Here is a 21,852-nt window from a genome sequence, read left to right on the forward strand (position 1 = left end):
GAGCTTGTATGGAGGGGAAATGGGGAAGTGCCCGCTTTTCAGCCTATTTCACCTATTTTTAGGGCATATATGTTGTACATGTTGTAGGCCTATATGGGCTTTTATACTAGTTGTAGGTATTAAGTATTGTGGCCATGCAGGGATGCATTTTAGTCTGTTTGTATTTTGGGGTTGTTTTGGGATGTCAAGAAATTCTCAAAATATATATATATATATATATATATATATTTTCAAGGTTTATAGCCCATCCTACAAATAACTGACATATTGTATGAGTACAGGATATCCGAATAAGGTCTCAATATTTTCCTATAAAGGTTATGGGTTATTACCAAGACCTGTCAGATCTCTACATTTGTTTTGTTTGTTTTTACAAATTATTTTAGATTATTTTTGTAATGAAAATGGCTATATAAAATAAATACAGTATTATTACCATGATTATAGAACATAGAACTATTATTCTTTTAAGTCGTATTATTTTGAGATGTCTACATTTGTCGGGCTATTTCGCTTAATTGCATGGAAAAAGTGAGAGTTTTTGTTAATTGAATTTAATTGCCACGCAAATAGCACTCGCCAAGACACTCCCCAATCGTCGGTTGAGTTCCGCCGAATGTATCACGTTCATCAAGCACTTCTCTCACGCTCAAATATTTGGCTCTGCATAACTTGTATTTATTTATACAAATTCAGTTTCAGTTTCAAAGGAAATCAGAGAGAAGAGAAGAGGAGAGGTTTGTAACAGGAGTCTGAACAAGTGACCTATAGGCTAATTATGTGTCATTAACTAGAGACTGGACGCATCTAAATGACTTAAAGAACTTCCATTTAGCCAGATGAATGACACTCCACCACCCCCACATACAACACTTAAACAAATATAAATCATGGCCCTTCTGCCTTCCTTTTTGAGTTTGGGATTTTTTTTCATTTTACACATTCTCTCTCCTTTTCTCTAATCTGACACACATATCTAGGCTACACACACACACCCACACAAACACACACGTTCAACATGCGGTGTGTGGGCTGAATAAGATATGCCGAGGAATGTCCAAATAAAACAGCTCTTGTATGCCAACTCGTTTATTCTGACCCCCATATGATCTGTAGTATTGTTCTACATAATAAATGGGTTTTACCTCATAGCAAATGTAACGGTTTCTCTGTGCAATTTAGTCAGTTTCATTTGCGAAGGCATCGTTAATGAGTATCGAACTGTATCAAAATACGCATTGTTCATTTTTAGGCCAATAGCCTCGACTACGTGTCAATTTCTTATGAGTTACCGTGCAATGATACACTTGGTTTTATACCAATTGAGATTACCATAAATAAATACGGGCTTGACCATCAACAACCTCGAGTCTAAATAAAGGTTCAAATGAGCCCTGAAACAAAATGAGTCGAGTATTTAAATCAATTGTTTACCTTATCAGCAATCTGTGCGAAACAGGCCTACTTTGCTTAAATTGCGTCATCGGCTGGATTCTCCCTGGTCATTCAAGCCTATCGGTTTATGTATTGGCCTATTCCAGTACTGGAGGAAGGTCCTACGAAGAGTAGGCCTAAGGTTAATCTCTCTATTATATTCACATTTGCACCAAAATAATGCTGTAATGAAATAGGCATTATTTATTTGCAATATAATGAAGAATTACAATTTAATTTCACATATATATATATAGTGTTTATGTGCTAATATAGAAAACGCAACCAACATTCTAAAGCCAGTCAGTTGGGCGAAATATATTATACAACAAAAACGAAATAAATGTCAAAGCTGGGCATATCATATGTTGTATTTGAAATTATATATATATATATATTTATATATATGATACATTGTGAGAATGGGCCAACGTGATTCCATTACGTTTTGCCTCTCATTTAACTCTCAAAATGACTTTACGCATAGTTTGCTATCGAAGATCGCAAATCGAGCAATAATGCATGTCAGTTAAAATCAATATGTCGAAAAAGTGCAGTATTTATTTCTACACAGATAACATATTAAATGATTCTGTTGTTTGCTATTCGCATCATTTTGTTGTTTATGTGACACAATGTAGGATCATGCAATGGAGTTAATAATTGTTTTGCACGAGTAATATGGACTGTGACCAATGCGCTTGGTTTATTGATAAGGGACTTGGCCTACCTGAGACAGATCAAATATACACTTTTAATATGAATACGAAAAAGTGTCAGATGTGAAAATCATAGGCTACTGTGAATAATATTCCTGTTTAAGGATTTAGCGCCTTTCCATGCGCGTACAATAAATGCCTTGCTGCATTGATGACCGAAATAATCGACCCTAGTGACATATCCCACAAAATCATGTAGGCCTATTTCCTTGAAAGCTAACTTTTACATCAAGACACGACGAGTTTCATGAATAAACTAATCAATCATGCGTTTGACTTTTATGCCTACGTATTTTGTTGTTGTTGAGTACAATCAAACGTGCAAACCACAAATAGTAATAGCATACCACTAATCATAGGCCTATCATTCTTAAAATTAGCCTACAACAACAGCCCCTAACGTTGACATTTGAAGGCAAAAAAACGTCCATACCTCTCATTTTGTTGATGATTTTATAATTTCAATAGTCTAATTAGGCGGTGTATGGATTTTTCACAATCTTATAGTCATTAATAAAATATGTGGAGGCTGCCAATGCTTAAGAGGGGCCATTGAAATTTAGGAGCGAAAACACCCAGCAATGTAGGTTATGTCCCTCCTCCTCTAAGACGCGATTGGCTCAGAGTGGTTTTGACGACATATATTAACCCAAGTCGTTCGAAAGATGAAGCTGTGACATGTAGATCAAACGGATGAATTCTGGTTGTGTGCTCAACTGAAAGGCTGTGTATTGCGTGCAGTGCACACTATAGCAGCTGGGATTTAGAGCTTTTTTGTTATCTGACGCCCTATTTAATGAATTTGGTCTGGAATCCATAAAGAGTTTGAAGGGGAAAAGCTCGACCCGAAGTGCTTGAGGACGCAGTTCATCAGGCGAAACATGCACTGTCTGTCTCCGTAATGGAAAAGAAGGAACTTTCTCACGTTGGGAATGGACAAATTGAGAAAAACGTGTAAGTAGCTGACAACATTCTTCTATATTCCACACCATAGACCAGCAAAACAGAAAAAAAGAACGTCTGAAAACTCATGCATTGCTGAAGTTTCGTTTAGGTGTCTATATTGGACAAATATAAATAGCAGTGCTTTTCAAATGACCAACTGAACCAAGTTACTTTTTATGAGAATAGCCTATTTTCCTAAAAAATATTTTGGAGAACCTGACATTAATCGGAGTGCGCGAACGCGTATTCGTTTCGTGGTTCGTTAGTCGCAGTTTTTGGTCTACTGCTGTGTCGCCATGAGTTTAGTTGGTGGATTCCCTCACCATCCGGTGATGCATCATGACGGCTACTCCTTCGCTGCAGCAGCAGCTGCAAGCCGCTGCCACGAAGAGAACCCCTACTTCCACGGTTGGCTGATAAGCCACCCGGAGATGTCTCCCCCAGACTACAGTATGGCACCCTCGTACAGCCCCGAATACTCCACCGGGGGCCCGGCGTTAGACCACGCACACTACGGAGGTGGTATCCCCGGGGCTGGCGTCGCTGGGATCGGGATGGGACCTCGGCCGGTGAAACGGAGACCTACGGCAAACCGAAAGGAGAGGCGCAGGACTCAGAGCATCAACAGCGCCTTCTCCGAGCTCAGGGATTGCATTCCGAATGTTCCTGCGGATACTAAACTGTCCAAAATAAAGACCCTCAGGTTGGCTACCAGTTATATCGCCTACCTCATGGACATTCTGGACAAGGACGAGCAGAACGGCGACGCAGAGGCCTTCAAAGCTGACTTCAAAAAGACAGAAGCAAAGGAGGAGAGGAGAAAGAAAGAAGTGGTAAGACAAATTCGTAATTTCAGTTATGCATACTTATGCAAACATAGAGTAGCCTCCTGCAAAGCTTGACATTATAGATCATACATTTGCTTATTATCTAGGTTTGTAGTAGCCTATGCTGTGAAACTCAATAGGCTACAACCTTCTTAAGGCCTATAATATTTTGACATAAGCGACAGTAATACTGGTTTTATGGAGACAAGGTTGCTAAATTATACCTGTTCTAAACTGGCGTTATAAAAGTCTGTAAATATATTATAATTTTCCTAATAATTTAGTAATAACAACTTCATGCTCCCACACCACAGTAGGCCGAATAACAGCCTTGAATGCCGGAGAGAAGTGGTGATAAGTGGCAAGAAAGTAGTATTTCTCGACAACAATAACATACATCCAATTTTTCCTTGTTTCCAACAGAATGACGTTTTGAAAAACACAGCGAGCAGCAATGACAAGAAAACCAAAGGAAGGACTGGTTGGCCGCAGCATGTCTGGGCTTTGGAACTCAAACAGTGAATATCCTTCTTCTCCTCTCAAAAAAAGACTTGAAATGATGAAAAAGTCTTCTTCTAGACTTGTATTTGTACTCTCACGTTATTTAATGGAATATTTATGTGCAATTGCCGCTACGGAGAGTGGATATTTGAAGAGAAAAAAAACATTCAATTTTTAAGAGGAGAAGATACAACACCCTTTGGTAAGGGACTTTGTCATTGTCTGATGTTGTTGGTTGGATGTTTGTTGTTGTCCCAAGAGTAAATCAAACAGAAATATTGGACACTATGGTGTATGTGAAGTCGTTCTCAATCTATCCCTGTCTCTCTTTCTATCTCCATCTATCTCTCTTTGGATATAAATACCAATGGTGTTTGGCTGATGTCGTGGATGCAGTTCAAGCAAATGTTTTATTTGAAAAAAAAAGCAATGAAGTGTTATGTTGTCATTTTTGTGGTCTTATTCAGTATGTGATAGTGTTTTAAACAACTGTTTAGTCCACTCAATTGCACTTCCGTCCAGAGACGTGGAATTTAAATCATATTTCAGATGTAAACAATGTAATTAATTCAATAAACCACTGTTTTTTTTAAAAACAAAGTCAACCACCTTGTTGCATAATTAAAGTGAAAATACGAGGCAGACTTTAAGGGTTTATTCTATACCAAACTCATTCAATGTAAAATATCGCTTGCAAGGTATGACATATTCTTCAAAAAACCGTAGCTTTTCCCCTCGAATAGAAATACAAGTATTATATAGCTATAGTAAAAATGAAATCATGCATGTTCTGTTTGATTAGAGGTAGCCTAGGCCTCAATTTTTATTTCAAACTAAGGCCTATAGGCTTGCCTGGGCTCTCCCTTCCCGAGTCCTGTCAAACAGCACTCACGCGATACATCCACAACAGCTCCTCAAGTAGAAACAGAAACATTCCCACGCGCAGGAGAAACTGTCTGTGTCGTGTTTGTAGCCTATTAGAACATGCGGGTTCTGACATAGGTGATCGCGTAGGAGATAAATATAGTCTAAGAAACAGCTTACAATGAAACTAAATATCTATTTTGGTGCACAGAAGATTTATGTGCAGTGCGCCAGACGAATAATTACGTTGTGTTCTTTTCGGTCAGCAATAAGCTGCCATAAGGGTAAATTATATTGTTTACGTCAAACGTATGTTCATGGGGGCTATGACCTATTCAACAGAATCACCAGGAAATGTATCCATGCTTCAACAACATGCAACACAGCTCATTGTTGTCATTTTCCTCCTTGATTATAGGCATCTTATTATTATCATGACGGCTACTTTGACGTATAGTATTATTAGTAGGCTGTTTTTACAGACTGTTATTATTAGCCCTATCATTTAGATGATTGCTATTACATGCTAAGTCCTCATTAACAGCCCTGCTAGTAGTGTAATCTTGGTACCTATAGGCTAGTATCGTTGTTGTTGTTATTCAATATCACCAGGATTAAATAAACAAATAGACTAGGCGCACACTACTAGGCTGCACTATCTTGATTATAAGGATTGTAGGCCTACTAATAGGCTAGTATAGTGGAATAATTACTCAACATTGAGACCACTGAGTTAACCACAAGTGGTATATACTCAACAATAACAATGTGTATTATGTATTGCTGCTAGTGACTCCATTTGCCATGCTATAAAGTGAATCTCTATTTTAAATATTTTTCTAGTAACTGCATAATAGCTATAGGCTACTCTAATTTGATGGTCTAAGTAAACATAAAACTAGCCTTTCTTTAGGCTCCATGACCAACCCTTCTAAAGATGTAAACATTGTGGCAGAAATAGCATATATAGGCTTGAAATTCCATTGGTTAATTATGGCATTCCACTCTTCTCGCCCAAAACACAAGAGGCCGAGACAGAGCGGAGCCGGGAAAAATGTGTATTTTGACGTTAAAAGCTGGTTGGTCCGAAGAAGGTAGATTGTCGAGGCTCGAAAGAGGGCCCAGCTATCGGATGTTCGTGTGATTGATAGCGTGCCTATCAAAATGCGGCGCTGAAGTGCCTTTTTCGGGTCGGGGGTTGAGGGCAGACGATGAAACCTGTAGCCTTTGCATAAAATCATTTTGGATATGACTAATATCCTACTTTTGATAGAAAATAATAGCCTATTGTTCTATAAATAGGCTAGATCATTTTGTTTTGAAATGCACGTCACTAATCAAACATTACAACGAAACCAAAAAAACATTGCGTCTACAGCCTACTTCACTTATCAATGTGTCACCTGCGCAATTATAGACTGGGCCTGCAACATAAAAGCCTGTAACATAACATGTTGTATTTCACATGTCTATTTCCCACTTTTTCCCACTGTATCACAGCTTGGTAAATATTTATTAGAGAGTAGACTGGATTTAAACTGCCCTAAGAATAATCGTTACTTGTCCTTTGAATGCATGGTTGGTGAGTAAACAGACCTCAGATAGGCTACAACAGACCAAAGGATTCTTCACGAGAAGCTATGCAATTCAAGTGACATCTACAGCAACGTAAATCAGAAGAGGATTGGACACGCCGAAGATTTACAGTCCATCCGATTGCATTAGATAATTGTAACACGTAATTGGCTTGTTTCACGAGTCCGAAGTATGACAATTATGAATAATTTGTCTGTCTGTGTCAAGATGGCGTCCGAAATAGTATCAACTGGCAGTCGTGATAAAGAGATGAAACTGACCTGCTGCTGTATTATTTATAGAAGGATACAACTCATAGGCCAACACATATAGGCGACATACTTTGTTTTCAGCCGGTTGAGCTCACCATCCTCAAATCAGTGGAAATGCAGTAGGAAGCAATAACCTGGTCCAATGTGCCAATCAAATGTGCTACGTTTTGATTAATCCTCTGTGCTATCGCAAAATAATATAGTTTGCAGGATGACTGGTATGCCTAGGCCTACAATAGCAAAGCTTTTCATTTGCTTAATTGCACACTGCATACGATCAAAATGAGTGTGTATGGGTCAATACTGTTCTTTGTTCTCTTGTTTAATTCCCTCTAATACCGGCAGTGGACTGGACTTACAACATGATAGACTTCTCTAAGTGTGGAATAAGATTTTTCCCTGGTATTACAAACATCTGCGAACGATTACTTCATAAAACCCTCCTACCCAGTTGTTTTTTCTCCTTGCAGTCTCAACGAGGGCGGGTAGACATGTTGACGTCGGATCAGATGGTTCGAAGCTATCCTGCTGAAACACTGAACGTAATGACGCGGTGCGTTCCACTCGCAATCTGGAAAGAGGATCATTCTTAATGCATTTTTTTTCTATCAAGCCCATATAGGAAAACTGTGGCGTCAATTAATTGACAAAGAAGTATGTCAGTATGTAAGGCTATGCATGTGTTTGTATTTTAAGGAGAGACAGGCCTAGACTATTTCAATGCTGAAGAAAAAAACTTTTGCAGAACTATACAAGTGCAAAAGGTGCCCTCAAAACAGATGGCAAACATACTATATATTTGTATTTTATTTATTTTATTTAACCTTTATTTAACTGGGCAAGTCAGTTAAAAACAAATTCTTATTTACAATGACGGCCTACCACATGTAACCCACTTGAGTCAAAATCTTTCTATGATGAAGTTCTAGATCGCTTTCCTCTGTTCAGACGTTGTATGCATAAATCAGTGGTTGCGTGCCACATCATCGACTGACAGATTGCAATAACATATAATGTGGTTAGCTGATAGGTAAAATACCTTTCCAGGCCTTGTAAGATCAGGCAGGCAATCAGCAGCGCCTGGACAGAAAAACGAGCCCACTGTCTACTGAGCTAGGCCTATGATTTGTCATGGCCCAGCACTAAAACAAAAGCCTATGAAACGTTGCATCATTGTAAAAAAAAAAATATATATTCCAACAATGCAACTTTTGATTAAAAATAAGATATTGCGCTGCAGTGGGGATATATTTAAATATAGCTGGGACAAATATGTGATTACTAAGAGGATAGGGCACAATCAACGAATGATCTACAGGGCACAGACCGAGTGACATAGTCATGCGTACATTTTTATTTTACAAAATAATGAGAGTTATTACGCATACAGCTAGAATTTGGCCCAACTAAAAAAACATATCGCCACATCTTTATTGATCATTCAAAAAACACATTAAGACCAACAGGATATACTGAACAAATAAGTTGAATACTATGCCAGCACAACACATAAGAGCATTTTCCGACAATACAACCCACTGGGCACAGACATCAGTTCAACGTCTAGCTTTGATTTACATCTGTTTGAGTTGTTAATTAACGTGAATTCAACGTGAAATCAACAAAACATGTCACCTGGTCATTTAGGTTAAAAGTTGGGTGAAAAAAATACGAAAATCCCTGATGTTGATTACTTTTTTTCATTTCCAATCAGGTTTTTTCCACGAGATTCAACTTCATCAAATTTATTTTTTTGGTTGAAATTACAAATAACGTGGATTCAAACAGTTTTTGCCCAGTGGGGAGTTAGATGAAATCATGTTATTGTCTCAAGTTTAGTTCCATAAGATTGAGTGGCACACGAGTGTTTTCAAAAGCATCAACTGGCACTACAAATTAACTTTCAACAATGCATCGCTGTTATATAAATATATCAAATTTAGGCAAGATGAAGGATATATGTTAGGTCAAGAGAATTGCTTTATTCACCATGATAATTCAAGAAGGATGAGTAAAATCATGGCCCATCTAATGAACAAACAAAAAACATTTGCATCCTTCAGTGTGAAACAACATTGCAGGATGGTTGTTTTTGCTTCACGTTTGCCGCGCATAAAGATGATGCTACCTTTTTAGAGATCGTGAAATCAGCTCGAGTCCAGGAGCTTCTCTGGACTTGTGTGACCAGAATATTCCGCGACGCTTATCTGTGTGCCATCTCCAACCATTGGGAATAATACGTAAAATATATCCCCAAAAACAGATAACGGATCTGACAAAAATCGACCTGAAATGCAAAACCTCTTATATGCCTACTTTTACGCGCTATGTTGTGCGGAAAATCAGGCCTGTGCCCTGTGTTGCTGTCAGTTGTGACAGTTCCCAGATGGGGTCTGCTACTGTATGTGAGATTGAGTTTCTCACAAAAAAAACTCCCTCTCCATCCAAACCGTCCTCAAAAACCTTCTCCAGGCACAGGTCGGTGCGCCGGCTTCCAGGACAGAGGCTAGGTTGTCTTGTCGAAAAGCCCTGAGTGCTCGGCATGAAAGGAACCGCTCGGGGTCTCTGTATAGCCGAGGCCATTATCAGTGGATGGGGAATCGACACGGGCTGTTGGAACCCTGATGGTATTTCTTCCTATTAGAGGTCGTGGATATAACAAACCTTATCTAATCCATGGTAAGTAGTCTAAACTACGCGGATTTCATCATTTGTTTTGAATACATTTCAAGGGACACTTGAAATAATTGTGATATTTACCTTTTATTTTTGTTATCGGGGCTATTTCCTGTCTTGCCTACAAGTGATGCACAGTTTTCAGTAACGGTGTTGATGGAAGTCAGTCAAAGTTGACTACGTCGATGTAACTCCATAGTTATTGCATATGCTACCATGTGGAGCGTTGTGCGCTTATTTGCTCGTGGTAGGCCGCTCTGATACCTTGTTATTATAATGCTAAGTTGGCTACACTGGAGTACCACTTTGACACGTTATAACACTGTAATAATAATAGCCTAATAATAATCACCATCATAATAATAACCCGAATAATCAGAATAATAATCAGAATAATAACAATGCATTGTCATTATCATTATATGCGTGATGATTATAATACAAATTCAAAAGACAAATCAGAATATGTATGGTTACTGAAATTCATGCGGTAACACAGGCCCATGTGTGTGTGCTAGCTATAGACTATTTGTTGATGGTGCAGATTTTTCGACTTACACAAAATGAACAACGTTGGCATTCAATTATAGACCTTTTTAAACGTATTCTTGAGGCGGAGCGGAAGTGCACATAGAACGTGTTATTGTTTTGACAGTTGAAAAAGTCTATAGACAATGAAATGGAAAATATAATTGAAGAGGGGTGATCTAAATGATGTGCAACGTAGGGTAGAAATATTAAAAATGTGTTTTCACATGGGTTCTCTTTATATATACGATAAGCTACACCCATTGCTTTATGCAGAATGTGAATTAGGCAAATGACTATCCTAAAATATTGTTCTGAACACCCTGACTCATACTGCATCCTCTATTCGCCTGTGGCGCGCGGCACTATGAGATCAAGTGAGAAGAGAGGAGGAGAGGCAGACCTCCCAAGTGGCTGGGGGCATGCGTGTCATTGTAGGGGACTCGGCTAACACTCCATTCATCCCGGCGAGCAGGAGGCGACTGTTCTGTTTTTGTCGGTGATAAACATTTAAAACCGTTAATACAGACCATAAATCCAGTTGGGAATGCTGCGCGCAAAAACATTGACCGGAAAATGGCTGCGTTTACACACACACACTGCAGACTATACTACCGTGTACGCCTCGCGTCAACATCGTTACTCTGGCCTTGTGGATTTAACAAAATACACCTTCAAACAATTCATAACCCTACCCGCAACCTAATTAATTTGCAAAAATTACCCTAACTATAGGCTAACGGTTAAATATTATTCGTTCAGGTTAATCCGTTAATATAGGACAAAATGATTTAACAAATCACTATATTCCAGGCTTTGTAGACTACTCTGCAAATCAGTGGCTTATTTGCTTTCTCGCGCCATTGAATGCAGCATGCATGCATTATTGTTCAAAATGTGGCGTTGAAGGCTACTTTGGAAGTACTTTCAAATCACCTAAAAACTATTGTCATTTCGATGTGACAACACACATCAACAATTGAATACCTAAAATGCTCATAGACCGAAATGCTCATAGGCCCAAGTTATTGAACACTATATTTGACCATCCATAACAACCCTACAAATCAATGTCCATGCATTTCACATCAATGTACTTCAAGAAACAGATACATCCAGCCTACATTAGAATGATATACACCATTCACAATGTTAAACATATTTTCAAACACAAACCAATTAATAGCATAACGTTGTAATGACGGTGCTTTAGGCACATCATTGATAAGAGTGACATGGACTCGTTCGCAGGACTATAGCCTACTAACTGTTTAAGATTATTGCCACTTGATCCCCGAGTCTTTCGAGGAATTAAAATAAAACAATAATGTCAAAGATGAATGTTTTATAGATATCGTTCTAAAATTAAGACTAAAATGGAAAACGGAAACTAGATTTCAAATATAAACATTGTTGAGGCGTTTCATGCTTTTTTGCATTTTTTTTACGTGACATTATAAGGCAGGCAGCATTTGTACCACGAGTATGACCCAGTTTTTAAATTAAGCAGACCAAATGTATAAGTCTAAACCTATCTGTAGCCAAAGGACTATGATTGCATTTGCAAAATCCTGTTAAATTACATGCAACATGCATGAGATAATTCATCATATTGCATATGCTTTTCAGGGCTATTGCTCTTCATTTTGGGTCCAGGGACTAAAGGGGATTTTCTCTTGCTTGCTGTATGAGTGATGGCGAAGCAGCGGTCAAAAGACACCTAGATTATTAGGCTACCCCAAGAGGATATGATGTCATCCGTATTCGGACGAGGTTCATTCATTGACTTCTTAAAGATGGTTCGATTACTCTCAGCAGTCATATCTTCCGACGCAGCTGCAGCAACGCAGATGTCGCTGCAGGGTTTCGCCAACAACAGAGAACAAATAATTCAAGTCCGTATTTGGCTGACAACTAATGCGCCTGGGGGTTAAAAATGAACACGTACAAAAACCTGAACTCTTTCTGAGTAGCCTCGACAATTGATGGCAATCAATACAACTTATCATTGCAGCCGTCACTATCAAATGCAGACAAAGGCCTCATAGGTTTGACCAGTTGAAAATGTGATAGAGCATATTATCGTACATCATACACTGTCCCTCTGTGACCAGTTCCCATGCATGGCATGTCAGTGCGTTTATGACCTGGAGCGAGTTCAGTTATTTCCTTATCTGTCCGGAGAAGTGGCCGGGATAACTAGGTCGAGATGACGGCATCACGCTGAGTAGGTCACAGCGTGTTTCCAGCCTGTGACGTAATAAATCAATATTTACACCCTGTGCCACCTTCCTCTGAAGATTAGGAAAGGGAATTCAACAAAAAACGAAAGATGTCCCCTATCTTTCTCTCTAAGTGTTATGATCAGGGGCATAAAGTCTAAACATTGAATTCAAAATGCAGAATAGTTTCCTGACTGATAACATTTATTTTTAGGACCAAAATTCTGCATATCAATGTAGGTTATTTTTTAGGGGCCCACGTGACATTTAGCCATGCCAGACATTAAAATGTAATGTCAATCATCTGATTTTGTCCAATGCCTAACAAAGATCTTTAAGCTTATATCAACAGAGGCCATGCTGTGTCCTCTTAAAGACATGGAAAATGAGATCTCTGTAATCTAACACCATTGCTCTGTGCCATATATGACCTGAATGGCTACACTTTGGTGTTGTTACGCACCAGATTGTCTCCCAAAACCTCAGCAATATTACATTGTTTTCATAGGACACAGCGTGAGACCATAGGCTGTGCCTCCCACGAATTCACGTGAGAAAGTGGGTGCACGTGCACACACACTTTCTCGTTTTCTCTTTGTCTCTCTCCTGGATCATTAATGAGCATCAGGTCAGAGTGGAGGGGTGTTGTGATGGTGATGGTATAACCCCTGGATGGGTCCCTCCAGCCCCCCGTCAGTCAGTCAGTTAGGGCCCTGTGAGGAGAAAAGAGGACGGTGCATCCGGGGCCATGTTCCTCTGTCATCCATCATGGGTAGTAATGGAGAGTTTCTGGAGAAGTCTGTGTCTAGCCTGCGTTAAAACACAGCGATGACAACCATCCACATTCTATCCCCTCTCACGCCATCTCCCTCTCTCTCTCTCTCTCTCTCTCTCTCTCTCTCTCAACCTCCCTCCCTCCCTCCACATGTGTTGCTAAGCTTTCCGAAAGGGTTCACCGCATTCCCCCTAACTGGTGCAGAGCCGGTGGACCCATATGCAATCTGCCATATTGAATGGGCACTAAGTTGGATCTATGACTACCCTTTATTTTCTGTGCACGTCAGTCCAGATCCAGTGAGAAACCAAACAACTGCTTTCGAGGTGAGGGTACACAAACGCACACATCCGACATCCACTATGTGTCAACAGGCAACGGCCCGGGTTGATTAATGAGCATGCGGCCCAATGAATGCTTCCTTGTTTTAATTGGGCTGATGACGACGTCACAGTGTTATTTTGACTCTCCCAGAGTCCCAGAGCACTCCCATCAGCCATCACAAGCACATAGGGACCTGTCATACATCAGACAGGAAGATAATGGCCCTTTTTCCCACTGATTCATCTATCCACCGCCCCTGAACCTTGAACACTGATATCCACATATACATTTCCATCAGAAAGTATTCATACCCCTTGACTTATTCCACATTTTGTTGTGTTACATCCTGAATTCAAAATGGATTACATTTATGTTTTGTCTCACCCATCTACACACAATACCCCATAATGACAAAGTTAAAACATTGTCGTGTCTTTGGCATCATTAAACTGAAGATTCATCTTTATCAAATTACTCTCTGTAATTATTATTACGCGGTTAAAATGATTAATCATGTAACTGTAATTAACTAGGAAGTCGGGGCACAAGGAAAATATTCAGATTACAAAGTTATAATTTTCCTAATATAACTTTTCAGATATTTTCATATCTGATCAATAGTCTTTTGATTAATTAATTCTTTTTTTTTACCTCACGTTAGTCTCATTCCAAAGTCATAAATTGTTGGTTATCTGCACGAACCCAGTCTTCACTATGAGTCATCCATACATCAATTGTCTTAAATCCTTTATTTACTAACTAAGTAATTCACAGAAATGCATAAACAAACAGTAGACAGTTACAAGGAAATGATAACGGAGTTTCCCCAGTGGAATAAACCGGCATCGCTGCTTGGTGTACAAAAGGGAAGTGGGGGTCGACTGAGATAAGACAACACACAGTTGATAATTATAACAATTGAAATGCTAATCCTTTGCACATGAAAGCTCACTCATTCGGGAACAATTGCAATCAGTATATATATTTACGCTCAGTGTGTCGTTGGGATCTCTGTTGAAAAGTTTGTTTCTGTTGGAGAGTTTGTCCGCCCTCTCTGTCGTGGTTAGAATGGATAGTTCAGTGACATTCATTCATGTCGTTATGGATAGATATTTTGGCGGTTGTCGGTCTTCACGTTCAATTATACCGAATTCCTAGCTGCAGACTAGTAATTAATATCAAAGACTTGTTCTTATTCTGTCGGTATCGATAGTCTAAGAGTTTAACCACGTGGGATGGTTGGCCTTCTCGTTATCGAGGTAAGCTGGTCTGTTGATAGAAGTTCTCAAAGTGGGGTTTTTATTTGGGAGAGCAGAAAAAGGCTGTCCCAGGATGCCCAACCATAACTGTGCTCATGGGCGGTCCTCTGATTTAGTTCAACTCCAAAGGGAATTGGAGTTTCCTTCATTAAACAGTCCAAAATCACATTACATAATTTCACAAACAGTATCATCCTCACTCATTCATCTTATACAACAATTAGATGTAAGCCTCATATCTTAGGCTATTATATAAACAGCATTATGGTAATGTGGCCATATTGTCTCCCATGAGTGTCACAAAATTGTACCAAACGGACCAGATCGTAGCTGGATTCTTCACCGATCTTTTATACCTTCTCCAGAACATAAATGTAGTTCGGACCTCAAGTTCTGTGAGGTGGAAGAAATTCCTTTGTTCTCTACGAACATTCACTCTCTCTATACTGTGGCCATGAGGAGATAATCTCCTCCAGGAATTTACGACCTCTCTCTGACCACGGCAGTCTGGGTGTAGGAGACAGGGAGAGGGGGATGGGGCTTGCTGTACCCAAAGAGGGCAATGTCATGACAACATGTTTACATATTTTTTGGCAAATTTATTGAAAATTAAATGCAGATATATCTAATTTACATAAGTATTCACACCTCTGAGTCAATACATGTTAGAATCATATTTGGCAGCAGCTACAGCTGTGAGTCTTTCTGGGTAGGTCTCTAAGAGCTTTGCATACCTGGATTGTACAATATTTGCCCATTATTCTTTTCAAAATTCTTCAAGCTGTCAAATTGGTTGTTGATCATTGCTAGACAAATATTTTCAAGTCTTAAGTTTAAGTCAATACTGTAACTCAGCCACGCAGGAACATTCATTGTCTTCCTGGTAAGCAACTCCAGTGTAAATTTGGCCTTCATTCTCCCAGTGTCTGGTGGAAAGCAGACTGATCCAGGTTTTCCTCTAGGATTTTACCTGCGCTTAGCTCCATTCTGTTTCTTTTTTATCCCCAGTCCTGAACGATTACAAGCATACTCATAACATGATGCAGCCACCACTATGCTTGACAATATGGGGAGTGGTACTCAGTAATGTGTTGTGTTGGATTTGCCCCAAACAAATACTTTTTATTCCTTCTTTTCACTCTGTAATTTAGCTTACTATTGTGGAGTAACTACAATGTTGTTGATCCATCCTCAGTTTTCTCCTATCACAGCCATTAAACTCTGTAACGGTATTAAATTTACCATTGGCATCGTGGTGAAATCCCTGAACGGTTTCATTCCTCTCCGGCAACTGAGTTAGGAACCATGCTCAGAGGGATATTCAAGGTTTGCTTTTTTTATCCATCTACCAATAGGTGCCCTTCTTTGCGAAGCATTAGAAAACCTCCCTGGTCTTTGTGGTTGAATCTGTGTTTGAAATTCACTGCTTGACTGAGGGACCTTACAATTACAGTGCCTTCAGAATGTATTCACACCCCTTGACTTTTTCAACCTGAATTTGAAATGTATCAAATTTGTGTCACTGGCCTACACACAATACCCCATAACGTCAATGTGGAATTATGTTTCAATCATTTTTTACTAATTCATTAAAAATTAAAAGCCGAAATGTCTTGAGTAAATAACTATTCAACCCCTTTGTTATGGCAAGCCTAAATACATTTATTAGACTAAAAAATACACATAATAAGCTCCATGGACTCACTCTGTGTGCAATAACAATGTTTAACATGATTTTTTAATGACTGCCTCATCTCTGTACCCCACACATACAATTATCTGTAAGCTCCCTCAGTCGAGCAGTGAATTTCAAACACAGATTCATTTACAACATTGTAGGTCCTCCATAATACTAACCTAATTGACAGAGGGAAAAGAAGGAAGCCTGTACAGAACAAAAATATTCCAAAACATTCAATGCAATTCACTTATTGTCCTGAATACATAGTGTTATGTCTGAGGCAAATCCAATACAACACTTTACTGAGTACCACTCTCCATTTTGTCAAGCATAGTGGTGGCTTCATCATGTCATGGGTATGCTTGTAATCATTAAGGACTGGGAAGTTTTACAGGATAAAAAATAAACGGTATGGAGCTAAGCACAGGCAAAATCCAAGAGGAAAACATGGTTCAGTCTGCTTTCAAGCAAACACCAGGAGACAAATTCACCTTTCAGCAGGACAATATCCTAAAACATAAAGCCAAATATACACTGGAGTTGCTTACCAAAATGAGATTGAATGTTCCTGAGTGGCCTACTTACTTAAATCGGCTTGAAAAGCTATGGCAAGACTTGAAAATGGCTGTCTTGAAATTATCAACAACCAACTTGACAGAGCTGGAAGAATTAAAACGTAATAATGTGCAAATATTGTACAATCCAGGCGTGCAAAGCTCTTAGAGACTTACCCAGAAAGACTCACAGCTGTAATCACTGCCAAAGGTGATTCTAACATGTATTGACTCATAGGTGTGAATACCTACATGAGATATTTCTGTGTTCCATTTTCAATAAATTTGCAAACATTTCTAAAAACATGTTTTCCCTTTGTCATTGTGGGGTATTGTGCACAGATGGGTGAGAGAGAAAAATATTTAACCCATTTTCAAATCAGGCTGTAAGAGAACAAAATGATGAATAAGTCAAGGGGTAGGAATACTTTCTCAAAGCACTATATCTGTATGTGTGTGGTACAGAGGTGAGGAAGTAATTCAAAAGTCATGATAAACGCTATTATTGCACACAGAGAGAGTCCATGTGACTTATTATGTGACTTGTTAAGCAAATGTTTATTCCTGAACTTATTTAGGCTTGCCAAAGACATTTCAGATTTACAATTTTACAAAACATCATTACACTTTGACATTATGGGATATCGTTTGTAGGTCAGTGACAAAACAAAATCTCAATTTAATGCATTTTAAATTCAGGCTCTAACACAACAACACGTGGAAAAAGTCAAGTGGTGTGAATACTTTCTGAAGGCCCTGTATAACCTATAACCCCGACCGTAATCCCCCAGCTACCAGGCATGACGCCAGTGCAGTAGTGAAGTCCAAATCACACAGGTTAAGCCTGTATAATGCCTCGCATTAGATATTGTTCTATTTTTACTCAGATCAAAAGAGGGCTGTGAACGTTCTCTATGGCTCGGCCAATCACTGGTCTCATGAGTATCAGGTTTCCCTTTCATCAAATCACAGAGCTGGAAAATCCACTCGGGTCTCTCGGGCCGGCCAATGACACAGAGGCTGCTGCCAAGCTGGCCAATGGGACAGAGGCAATTTTTTTGTGTGAGTATGTTTCCCAGAGCCAGCTGCCTCAGCACCAGACTACACTTACTTTCCCTTATGATACATGAGATAATCATCTGGTGTAGTACTGCACTTCAGCTTTGCTTGGCCACAGTGCTGTTCAAACATGTGTGGAAACCCAGCAGAGTAGGTGTCCATTTGAACCTGTCTAGTTAATTAATGATCTCAAAGTTTGAAGAGATGGAGAACTTGAGGGATTGTTCCAAAATGCTGTGCTGCAACAAGATCTCAAGGTTGAACCAATTTTGACTTCAGATTCTGACGTTATTCCACATTTATCCAAACGTCAAATGTTGAAGTGGCTCCAAACATCAAATTTCGAAGTTAAGTGTTAAGGTTTGGGATAGGGTTAAAACAAAAGTGTGTGTCTTCCACTGGGATTGAACACGCTACCTTTGGATCCGGAGTCATGGGATTACCTCTACTACTTGATGGTAATAGCGCTCACAGTTGCCCCTAGTGGCTGGGTTTGAAGGCATTTCCCAACATCCTCAAGACATGGACAGACGTCCAATTTCGAAGTCAATCTTGAGCGATCTAGCTGTCCAATGACGTGGCCCTGGTCCTTTCTAAGTAGTCTTTCTGTCCATGTTGTCATTTGATTTATAAGTGCTACTGATTAATTTAATTTCCACATTTCCTCTCATTTGAAACAAGTTAAGATGTCATGGTCTGTGCATGCCGTGATTGTTCATCGATAGGTTTCCTGGCAATTGGCTTCCTTGAAATTAGGCCTATGCTATAGTACCCTAGCGTGCTGCTTGACACAAAACGTTTTTTTTTTCTAAATTGAATAAAGTACAAGTTGAACTGCTAATAATATGGATAATGCCATGTAATTATACAATTTATTACAATATTTATAAAGTTGAAAGGAGATACTGTATTATGCTTAATACAGGTATTTGTATTACATGCCCAGATTGCAACAGTAGGCCTACCATTTTAACAAATAGAACATGCAAATGTTTTTATATACACGAATAATAGATGAATAAATACATAATTGAATGAATAAAGGAGCTTAGCTACATGTTTGGTGCATCCTCACTTAAATGTAGTAGATCTTTCGTTAGAAATGATCAAACTTGAGTTTGTTTCAATGCATAATTTATTAGCCTGAATGCTATCATTTCGATGAGACTATAGTTCACGTAGCACTATATATATAGGCTCATCAACTATATGGAAATTATGGCCTTAAAAAACATTTAATTTTGGAATCATTGTGAGTATCGGTAGCGCACTTTTTTGATAGGCAATAGGCAGTATGGTTAGGCCTATATATTATTTCTAATTAGATCTAATATCCTCCATGAAATGAACCATATGTATATTAGGAATTAGGTTGACAATGGTTATGGTTTTATGTTTTTATTTGGGGACAGGGATGTAGACTAATCATTTTTGGAGACAAAGTTGCAATTTTTAAATCAAATATCTTCGCTTGAGAAGACGATTTCATTTAAAAAAATTACAAATGAGTTTAAATTATGGGCTATAGTCTACTGTAATCTGACGGACAACAGAAATTCGCAACATTTATGATTTCGATAGCTAACTCACCACTTCTTTCCAAAAATGTTCCTTTTAAGCGTGCATAGACTACGTAGCGTATTGATTTAATGAGTGGGTGGCAGATTGATCTGCAACGGAGTGGCCCCTTGTTTATTGGTCGTCTTGTCCGTAGGGCTGAGAACCTGAAGTCTCTCCCGGGTGGCCCAAATTCCAGGTGCCCTTACACTTCCACAACACCCCGCTGCTTTCTTTACTTGCTGCAGAATGGTTTTGATCATGTTTGCAGCTAACATAAAGCCTGACCACACACTTTTGGCGCCCTTTGGGTAAAAAGAAGGGCCATTTTTACGCTGCCCGGAGAGGGAGAGGGGGGAAAGAACACCAAGAAGTTGACCGGTGGTCGCCATAGCCTCATACTGTCAGACATGAACATAACAGATTTTATTGTGTCTGCCTGCCACGTCTTATTTCAGAATTCGATGACTAAATGTCATACCAAAAATACATAATTAGTATCCCCTTGTGTAACAAGTTCTTAGGCTATTTAGTCTTCCGAGCTCATGAAGTTCCCTACAATTAGTGCCAATTTTACACCTACGTGTAGTTGATGCATTATGCACTAGTCACACATAGGCTATAATAGGTTGTAACAGGACTAATCAAAAAACTGCCTCAAAAGTAAAGGAAAGGTGGATACTTAGTCAGTTGTACAAATGAATGCATTCAACTGAAATGTGTCTGCCGCATTTAACCCAACCCCTCTGAAAGTACAGAACGGTTCATCAGGTTACTACTCCATGCAGGACATTGCTAAAATACAGGTTGCGTTAACCCACCAAAATAAAGGAAACGCCAACATAAAGTATCATAATAGCCAGAACAGCTTCAATACACCTTTGCATCGATTCTACACGTTTCTGGGACTATATTGGAGGGATGCGAAATCATTCTTCCAAGGTCAATTCCATACATGTGTGTTTTGTTGATGGTGGTGGAAAACACTGTCTCAGGCACCACTGCAGAATTTCCAAAAAGTGTTCAATTGTGTAAAAATCTGGGTACTGAGATGGCAATGGGATATGGTTTACATCGTTTTTATGCTCATCAAACCATTCAGTTACCATTTGTTTCTTGTGGGTGGGGGCATTGTCATCCAATGGTGGCATAGCCATGGTAGCCAAAATAAAGGCACCTTGTTTTGGTGCAGTGACATGAAGTCATAAACATACAGACTACACCTCCACCCCCCACTCACACACACCAGGTCTACTACTACTCCATCCCATAGACCAGCCAGTGCTCAACCCCCACACAGACACATCTAACCCCCATCCCCTCCCAGATAGTTGATAACCAGTGTTTAAAGATTACTGACAATTTATCAGCAGCACTGGCCTGGTTACTGGCCATCTCTCTCTCTCTCTCTCTCTCTCTAAGTTCTGAGTGCATTTAAAAGGGAGGGTTAGAGGGGAGTCTGCATGTGAAAACACTAATGTTGGGGCAACTTGTTTTAAAATATAAAACACTTCTGTTGAGGGTAACTGCTCTACTTTCATGTTTTATTTGATGTGTCTGCTCTGCTAGAACCCCCTTCCGTGTCTGACATCTGCCTTCTAGGTACACTTCCTTTTCACAAGTCAATAACAAAAAAATACGTTATGCAGTATTCTATAGAGCTGGTATTACACACACACACATGCATGCATGCGCACACTCTCTCTCTCCCTCTCTCTCTCCATGTTAGCTACAGTAGCCTTTGTTCTCACATCTAAATACACTCACAGCCTCATAATGAGAGGAAGTATACAGCTAAGCCCTGCTTGTAAAGGGAATCTCCTATCTTCTGACTGTTGCAGCCATGAAGCCTCTTGCCAGACCACCAGCAACAGGTTCTTGGGTTACACCACTAGATTACACTGTCGCTGGAGCTAGGGGCTCCATGTCAGCTCTGCTCAAATGGGACGGGACCATACCTGGGTTCACATATATGAGAAATCTTTCAATACTTTGAGCGTTTGCTTAAGCCTATCTGGAGAGCCAGGTGGGCTGGGTTTGCACTTTTGGGGCTTTTCTATTGGTTTTGTTGTAACAGGCA

At 39.4% G+C, this 21,852-nt stretch overlaps 2 protein-coding genes across 2 annotated transcripts in view; both read left to right on the forward strand.

Moving 5' to 3' along the window:
* The first annotated feature begins 2,819 nt into the window (after positions 1 to 2,819).
* Positions 2,820 to 5,012, forward strand: LOC110534495 (heart- and neural crest derivatives-expressed protein 2). The gene is made up of 2 exons (XM_021619373.2): positions 2,820 to 3,931; positions 4,349 to 5,012. Exons 1-2 carry the CDS (start codon positions 3,395 to 3,397, stop codon positions 4,445 to 4,447), a joined length of 636 nt encoding a protein of 211 aa, XP_021475048.1. The 5' UTR covers positions 2,820 to 3,394; the 3' UTR covers positions 4,448 to 5,012.
* A 4,597-nt stretch (positions 5,013 to 9,609) lies between these two features.
* The window catches only part of LOC110534496 (scrapie-responsive protein 1), a 30,263-nt gene continuing 18,020 nt past the window's right edge, over positions 9,610 to 21,852 (forward strand). The window contains exon 1 of the mRNA XM_036933622.1: positions 9,610 to 9,816. The gene's annotated coding sequence lies outside the window, so the exon portion shown is untranslated. The remainder of the gene's footprint in view (positions 9,817 to 21,852) is intronic.

The sequence above is a fragment of the Oncorhynchus mykiss genome, chromosome 10 (assembly GCF_013265735.2).
Source record: "Oncorhynchus mykiss isolate Arlee chromosome 10, USDA_OmykA_1.1, whole genome shotgun sequence".
In the NCBI taxonomy this organism is placed as follows: domain Eukaryota; kingdom Metazoa; phylum Chordata; class Actinopteri; order Salmoniformes; family Salmonidae; genus Oncorhynchus; species Oncorhynchus mykiss.